At 42.4% G+C, this 8679-nt stretch overlaps 1 protein-coding gene across 3 annotated transcripts in view; it reads left to right on the top strand.

The window, feature by feature from the left end:
- The first annotated feature begins 8058 nt into the window (after positions 1–8058).
- SPATA18 (spermatogenesis associated 18) overlaps positions 8059–8679 on the top strand; it is a 49066-nt gene continuing 48445 nt past the window's right edge. For all 3 annotated transcript variants that reach the window (XR_007517672.1, XM_049886255.1, XM_049886254.1), the window contains exon 1: positions 8059–8390. Coding sequence is in view for 2 of the 3 variants with exons in the window: in XM_049886255.1 (XP_049742212.1) it covers positions 8304–8390 (87 nt within the window). In the remaining variant the exon portion in view is untranslated. The remainder of the gene's footprint in view (positions 8391–8679) is intronic.

Below are 8679 nucleotides of genomic sequence, written 5' to 3'. Positions count from 1 at the left end.
AAAAATGCAGTGAAGGCAGTAGCAACCAAGGTGCTAGTGTTCCTCATCGAGCTGAAATCACTCCTAGTAAACACCTATGGGCCCTAAACCAAACCCAGTGCCGTGGAGTCGATTCCGACTCATAGCGACCCTACAGAACAGAGTAGAACTGCCCCGTAGAGTTTCCAAGGAGCGCCTGGCGGATTTGAACTGCCAACCCCTTGGTGAGCAGCCGTTGCACTTAACCACTCCTCCATCAGGGTTTCCCCTATGGGCCCTAGAGCTGTCCAAGTCCGCCGGAAGCACCAAGGGGACCAGCTGGCCAAGATTTCCTTTCTCTAGGAACTAGGTGTCGCTTTTTGGTAACTGAAACAGTTTTCTCGCTACTCTGCCTACTTTATGTCAGAGGATTGCTGTGAAGCTTAAACTGGATAATCTGGCACATAGTAAAGGAGCCCTAGTGACACAGTGGTTAAGGCACTCTGCTGCTAACCCGAAGGTTGACAGCTGGAACCCACCAGCTGCTCCGAGGGAGAAAGATGTGTCGGTCTGCTCTGTAGAGATTACAGCTTAGGAAACCCCATGGGGGCAGTTCTGCTCTGTTCTACAGGGTCACTATGAGTTAGAATTGACTGGACACAACGGGTTCGTTTTCGTTTGGCACTTAGTAAAAACCCAAAACCCCTAGTAATCTTTTCTCTTCCCTGATTTTGGCTAACATCAGTACCTAGCTGAACCTTAACCTGCATATCTTCTTTCCCCAATGTTGGAACCACATTTTATCTGTTTACCTATCTGACTTCATCTAAAAGATAATGAGCTCTATTTGGAAGGTCTGTATCTTGCTCATTGTTTTATCTCCAATGCTTGGCACAGTAGTGAGACTTCATAAATGTCTTAGAAATCTGCCTGATACCACAGTTTCTAGGAAGAGAAGCCTCGCCTTTGATTTTGCCAACTTCCCTCCCACTTAAGTGGTGAGATACCTGGTAACTGATTTTCCTGAAGTCAAATGGTCCTGGCTATCACCTTCTCCTGGATAACCCATAGCTGGTTTCCGTCTCTCTAAGAGGACACCCCATTATTCTCCTTGATGCCGTTTAGCGTACTCTTCAAAAAAAACTTACGTGACTGTCTATTGTGGATCATTCCCAAATGTATTATCTTCAAACTTGTTTTCTAAAATAATGATATTTAGAGTCCGCTGCATGCCTGGCAATGTGTCTTTAATTCTCCCAACAGTCTTATAAAATAGGTCATATTACCCCTTTTGACAAATGAAGAAATCAAGGCTAACAGAGGTTAAATAGTTGACAAAGTTTTCAACGAACAAAAAACCAAGAGTGAACCTAAGTCCATCTGATTAAAGTCTTTGCTCTTTCTACCATATGGCATAATCTTTAATTCTCCACTTCCTTTTGCCTGTTGCATATCATTAGCACTTAGAAGTACAAAGCAGAGCCTCCAAGACTGGAGTACTAGTCAGATTACGAAGACTTTCATTCACTTCAAGCTCAACACATCAAAAAATCGAACTCAGACTCTACTCCCAGTCTGCTTCTCATGTGTTCCCTCAGTGAATCATACATCACCCAGCCAGAAACCTCTCAGGCACCCTACATTGTTTCCTCAGTTTCTACTGTAATCTTTCTAAAATACAAATCTGATCATGTCATTCACCATCCTGATACTTAAAATTCTCCAATCCTTTCCAGGATAAAATTCAAATTCCTTATATTAGCACATAAGGCCCTTTACCTTCTGGTTCCAGTCTACATCCTTTAAGCCATGTTTTCCCGGCCCCTCACACGAATTTATCCTTCATTCTAGCCATGTGCAAAATTCGCAGTTCCCATCTTTTTGCCTGAACCCATCGAGTTCATAATGCCTCTGTAACTTTGCAGGCATTATGTGGATAACGTTTCCTTTTTTAATCCAGCTATTCTCCTGCTTGTCCACTAACAACTCATTCAAGGGATATCTCCACTGAGAAGTCTTTCTTGATCCTTCTCCATATCACAGATTTCTGGCTTCTGCGCCCCTCTCTGTGATTCTCAAGCACATTTTGCATGAGGATCATATGTATCACACTACACTGAAATTGTTTATTTACTTGCTCATCTGCCTTACATGTCTGCGAATTCATCTCTCCAAATTCTACCAATCTTTAAGAACCAATTTCAGTCCCATCTCCTCCTGATCATTATAACTTGTTCTTACTCTCTCTTTTCACCTGTTATTACACTGATTTGATTTGACACCCATTTGATAATGAACTGCTCCATACGGCTTTCAAGGCCGTGACCTTTCAGAAGCAGATGGCGAATTACACACTACCTTGTGTTATTTTATTTTTCATGCACATATACTTTACTCCTGATTAGGCTTCAAGTTCTTTACAAAGCAGGGAACATATGTTACTATTTCTGTGTTTGTGCCAAGTCCTGAACAAAACAAAGGACAAAATGAAGCTCATAAAATGAGAGCATACAGCACTGGGTTTAGACAACATTGAGTAAACGGACAAAGAAGCTGTTTTGGGGTACTCATCAAGCAGCTAGCATTTTGCTCCTGACAAGTGCAGACAAAGTACCTTAGCAACACCACTGATAGAGACTGTATTTAAATGAAACCCTGGTGGCATAGTGATTAAAAGCTACAGCTGCTAACCAAAAGGGTGGCAGTTTGAATCCATCAGGCACTCCTTGGAAATCCTATGGGGCAGGCCAACTCTTCCCTATAGGGATGCTATGAGTCAGACTTGACCGCGATGCTTTTTTTCTTTTTTTCCATGCAAGTGGGTCAGCAAAGGCTAAAAGACTTCCTTAAATAATAATATAGGCCCTGATCCAAAGACTCAAGATGTTAACGCAGACAGCTGTGGGGCAAGAATAGCCTGGCACACGCAGAAGAGGATTAAGGCGTCTGAAAAGGAATCCAGGCCAGAGCAGAGCACAGACTATTCCTTTAGCTACGCTGGCTAAGGGTTTGCAACTGTCCTGAGTGAGGATGGCCTGGAAATGACAATGAGGATCCCACCATATATCCTCATAGCTTATCGCGTATATTTTTGTTTAGTGTAATGTGAACTACATACATACTTCACTGAGTGGATTTGCTCAATCTTTGTTGGCTTCTTAAAATCCCAAATGAAAAAAAAAATCTCTCCCTTGACTGATATAGGTAAAATTTAGAGGGGGCAAAATTAAGCAATTCAGAAAGCCTATTCCATCTGGAATTGCACTTTTCTAGAACAAAGGGCTCCTGGCTGGTTGGTAGAATTATAACACCAAGAGAACAACTAACTGGCTGTTAAATTTGCTTTCTTTTACTTCAGTGGATTATGACATCAGATATAAAGCAGCCAGTCATTCCCTTCCTCCCTTCCCCCTCCCTCTCTTACTCCCTCCCTTTCTTACTCCCTCCCTCTTTCCCTTCCTTCATCTCTTTCTTTTTAACAATTCAGTTTAGCTAACTTTTATAGAAGGCCTAGTATGTGTCAGGTGCTGTGCTGAAAGTATAAAACCAAATAAACCTCTGTCCTTTCCTTCGAGAAGCTCACAAGCTTATAAAGGGGGCAGATACGTATGTATAATGTAGTGTGATAACTGCAACAATAGTATGTATAATATAGTGTGATATCTGCAAAAACCCACTGCAGAAGAGTCGATTCTGACTCATAGCAACCCCATAGGGTTTAGAAAGCTGTAAATCTCTACGGAAGCCGGCTGCCACATCTTTCTCCCTGAGAGCCACTGGTGGTTTAGAACTGCCAGCCTCTTGGTTAACCACTTCGCCACCAGGAGCAACAATATTAACGTGTCCAAAAGTTAAAGAGAGAGATTGAGAACATGAAGAGTGTGAAGAGCTGTGAGGGGTTAGGAGAGTTAGGGAAAGTTTGTCAGTTTAAGCTAAGTTTAATGTATTTAAAGTGCAATTGCAGAGAAGTCCTTGTTTATTGACTGGAGGTTAGGAATATTAGTTATTCCAGCAATACTTTGGAAAAATTGTACTCAAGAAAGGTGCTGGAATTTTGTTGTTGTTGTGTGCCAACAAGTCGATTCCGACCCAAAGTGACCCTTTAGGACAGAGGAGAACTGCCCCACAGGGTTTCCAAGGAGTGGCTGGTGGATTCAAATCGCTGACCTTTTGATTAAGAACCTGAGCTCTTAACCACTTCACCACCAGGGCTCTAATCACTTGGAATCAGATCTTGACCTGAACTGAACTGTGAGCCAGAAATGGAAACAAAGGGCAAGATTTGCTCAACCCTGAACCTAGTCGTGTTTAAAAACAGTATTAAGGAATGTCAGAACTGCAAGAGATCTAGCACACATTTTTTGTTTTATAGATGGAAAAAATGAGGCTCAGAGGGATTAAAGACTCATGTAATATCATGAGAAAACACAAACTGCAGAGTGTGAGATAAAGCAATGGTGTTCCCATCCCAAGTTTAGTGTTCTTTCAGCTTATCCAAGAATAGCTGATGGTGTAGCACAAATGAAAGGTTTTATTTTTATTTTTTTCTTTCCAAAAAATCATCTAGTTGAGAGTATCCTAAAATCATCATATTGGGACAAAATTGTTGTTGTTGTTAGCTGCCATTGAGTTGGTCTCTGACTCATGGCGATCCCAAGCACAACAGGATCAGACCGTTAGTGATCTGTAGGGTTTTCATTGGTTGATTTTCAGAAGTAGATCATCAGGCCTTTCTTGTTAGTCTGGAAGCCCCACTAAAGCTCGTTCAGCATCATAGCTACACGCAAGCCTCCAATGACAGACGGGTGGTGGCTGAGCACGAGGCCAGGAATTGAATCAGGGTCTCCTGCATGGAAGGTGAGAATTCAACCACTGAACTGCCACTGCCCCCGGGACAAAATTAGAACATCGAAATATCCTCTAAACAGAATCTTTACTTATTTAATATCTTCCAAAGAACTGACATGTGTACTTCTAAAATCTAATGAAAAATAATAATCATAAAACTCCTTTTCCTTTCTGCCTTGGCTTCCACAAAGCCCAAAGACGAGTGTAAAAGGAAGTTCACTCTTAGTACATACACACAAGCTTAAATTTGGGGCTTATTTGTGTTGTCTCTCTCTCTCAAAAAAAAAAAAAAAAAATCCTATTCTAACAAATCTTTTACTCCAAGCCATCTCAGATCCTTTCTTAGAAGTTGGTGTTGTTAGCTGCCCTCACTGGCCCCCTACTCATGGCGACCCTGTGCACAACTGATCGAAAATGCTGCCTGGTCCTGCACCATCCCCAGAATGGTTTGTGACGTATAGAGTTTTCATTAGTTGATTTTCAGGAGTGCCAGGCCTTTCTTCCTAGGTGATCTTCCTACTACTTTTTGGAAGTAGTGGGGATACATAATGAATAAATACATAAAACATTTGCTTTGTTTTTAGTCACTGAGTAGACACCCAATGCTTCTTTGTTATCAATCAACACAAAGTTGCTGCTATGAAGAAGACATGCTCCTGGTTTCTACAGAAACTAAGAGGTTTACGAAATGACTAGAGGCCTGAAGGGTCTTGGATGTAATTGTAGGGTTAGGACATATGTAGATATATCAGATGTTACAGTCTAAGGTGATTTCAAAGGCCCATTCTACCCTAAGACTATGAGTCTAATTACTAAATTAGTAGTGTAGAAATTTGGTCAGAGCATATTGTTTTTGATCAGCAGTTTAAATATTGATATTTTGGCAAACGCTTTTCTAAGGTGGTAAAGTTTTTGGGTTTGCCATTTTTGTCACTTTTTTTTCTGAATGAATTTGTATAAATGCAATTCATGTTCATGGTAGAAATTTAGAAAATCAGGCAAGTGTAAAGGGGCAAATTAAAATCATCAATAATTATGCCTTGGATTCATATAGTACAACATAACACAATATACACAACTTAGTGTCCTATTTTTTTCACCTAACATTATATGAGAATTTCTATAGCCTAGATATTCTTCAGTAACAAGAATTTCATTGTGCAACATTTCCTTGAATGATTTGCTCACCCCTGTTGTTGGAGATTTAGACTGTTTCCAAGTTTTCTCTATTAAATATAATACCGCGATCGACATTCTTAGTAATGGTGATCATAGTATTCTTCAGGCACTGTGTTAAGTACTTTACATGAAGTATCTTATTTATTCTCACAATATTTCTATGAAGTAGGAACTATTGTCTCTAACAGATGAGGAAACCAAGGCTTAGAAGCTAACTAAGGTGTCTACAGCTAAGAATAAGCACTAACCTAAACAAATCCTGTTGTTATCGAATTGATCTGGACTCATAGTGACCCTATAGGACAGAGTAGCACTACCCCACAGGGTCCAAGGCTGTAAATCTTTATAGAAGCAGACTGCCACATCTTTCTCCACAGAGTGGCTGGTAGGTTCAAACAGCTGACCTTTCAGTTAGCAGCTGAGTGCTTAACTACTGTGCCACCATGGCTCCTAGAATAAGCACTGGGAGACATTAATCAAGATTTAACCTCAAATTTTTGTAACATAAACAAATGCTCCAATTTGTTTTCCACGAGTAAGTAAATTAGCACTGTTGGAAGATCACAATTGTTGTAGGCACTTGTTGGCTCCAAATTAAGAAATCTGTGAGGTTTTTCCCCCTCCCATTTCTTCTTCCCTTTCTTTTTTTAAGAGGAAGAAGACATCTAATGATTGTTTAGCAGATTTTTTTTTTTTGATAAATCCATTACTGTAAAAAATCCATTGCCCTCAAGTCGATTCCAGAGTAGAGCTGCCCCTTAGGGTTTCCAAGGAGCAGTTGGTGAATTCAAACTGCTGACCTTTTGATAAACAGCAGCAGCTTTTAACCACTGTGCCACCAGGGCTCCTTTTCTTTTTTTTACTTTAGTAATCTTTTACTATGACAATAACAATTATGTATCCTTATAGCCCTTATTTTGTGATCTATAAAAAAAATAGCAGAAACGCAGGCTTTAGAAATGAACCTTTTGTTTTCATAAAAGGACAATAAAACCACTGTAATTCAGAGAAATAAAGAGTTGAAAATTCTAAACTTTACAGTACTCACATATATGCAATGTTCATATATCTTCAAGTACCCCCCAAAATAAACCTGAGTTAAACGAGCTAACCAGATAAACCAGACCCTGTTCCACCCACAATGGTTTAATGAGTAGATAGCAATGATTTGCAATCAGGGTATCAATCAAGGTATTCAAAACAAGGGCTTCTAAAGTTCTTAAGGATGGTTGAAATGGTTTCATTTTAATTCAAGTTATCACTGTGCTTTAATACACCCTTTTTAAACAGTGACAAACCGGGCTGGAACTTTCAGTTTTAATTACAGAATTGAAAATTTAATGAAGCTTTATAAAAAAAAAAGCTTTATAGAGCTCAATAATTTAAAAAATGTACCATCAAGTCCTGCCAAAAGAATTGACATTCATCTGTGAACATCCTGGAGCTAAAATCCACTTGTTCCCACCCAGGACCAAGGAACAAGGCAAAAGATAGAAGCTGGAAGAACTGAAATTTTTAGTTAAATAAGTTTCATACAAGTAAGCCCTTGGGTGCTACAAATGAAGATTTAATTAAAAGTGTGAGAGAGGAAAGAATAAAGAAAGGATCCAAACAGGAACTTTCCTAAGAGCCCAACCAAAAACTTCTATGGAGAAATAACTCTTGCTTTTCTAGAGGCGAGTTGTCGCCCTGAACTCCGGGTGGGGAGGAGGGTTCTGGGCCTCCGGCTCCCCCAGACCCGCTGCCGCCGGCGTCTGGGGTCTCGGCACCCTCCGGCCCCCACCCAGCCCAGAGTCTCAGTGGCTTCGGGCGCCCTCGCCTTCAATCACCAGCAGTACCAACAGCAGCAGGAGGAAGAGGAGCAGCGGCAGCAGCAGCAACCACATGGCACGCTCGAGCGGGTGCCCGGGGCAGGGGAGGCCGTGGGAGGGCTCCGGGAGGGCCCGCGGGAGGGGAGGGCGAGAGCGTTGCTAGGACGCGGCACTCGGGACGCGCGCGTCCCTGGCAGCCGCCGCCCACGTCAGGGTTTGTTTAATCATCGCGGGGTATTTATGGCCGGGGCTAGCGGGCGGCCGCCGGGGAGCACAGTGAGCGCGCGGGGCAGCGGATGAGGCGCGGCGGCTGCGGCCCAGGGCACCTCCCCCCGGCTTCCCGAACCCTGCCCCGTCCGACCCGAGGGGGAGGATGGAAACAGCAGCCGCGCTCTGAGCCTCCCAGGAAGATAACACCCTTTCCGCCATTCCACCCTGCGCTCCCGCGGAAGCCCCCGGCTCGGCCCCTCCCAGTCTCTCAGAGCCGGGCCAGCGGAAAAGCGAGCGATGGCAGAAAATCTGAGGAAAATAGTCTCCAACGAATTTTTACGATCACTGCCGGAGAAGCTCGACTCCTGGCTGAGGGAGTACAACGTGAGTTTGGGTGGGGCATCCCCTGGGCCCGCCTTCTGTCCAGTTTCCCGCGCAGTCCTGGGCGGCGGTTTCTTTTTATTATTATTTTTAAGAAAAAGAAACTTGTTGTGAAATATCTATAACAAAACGTTTCAGCCATTCTTACGTGTACAATTCAGTGCCATTAACTACATTCACCATGTTGTGCAACAATCACTACTACGTTTCCGATTTTTTTTTATCACCCTTAAGCAAAAACTCTGTACAGCTTAAGCAATAACCCCCTTCCCCATTTTCTCTTCCTAGGCGG

This window comes from Elephas maximus, chromosome 5, assembly GCF_024166365.1.
Source record: "Elephas maximus indicus isolate mEleMax1 chromosome 5, mEleMax1 primary haplotype, whole genome shotgun sequence".
NCBI lineage: Eukaryota > Metazoa > Chordata > Mammalia > Proboscidea > Elephantidae > Elephas > Elephas maximus.
The sequence above is the reverse complement of the archived record's forward strand: the minus strand, read 5'-3'. Positions and strand labels throughout refer to the sequence as shown.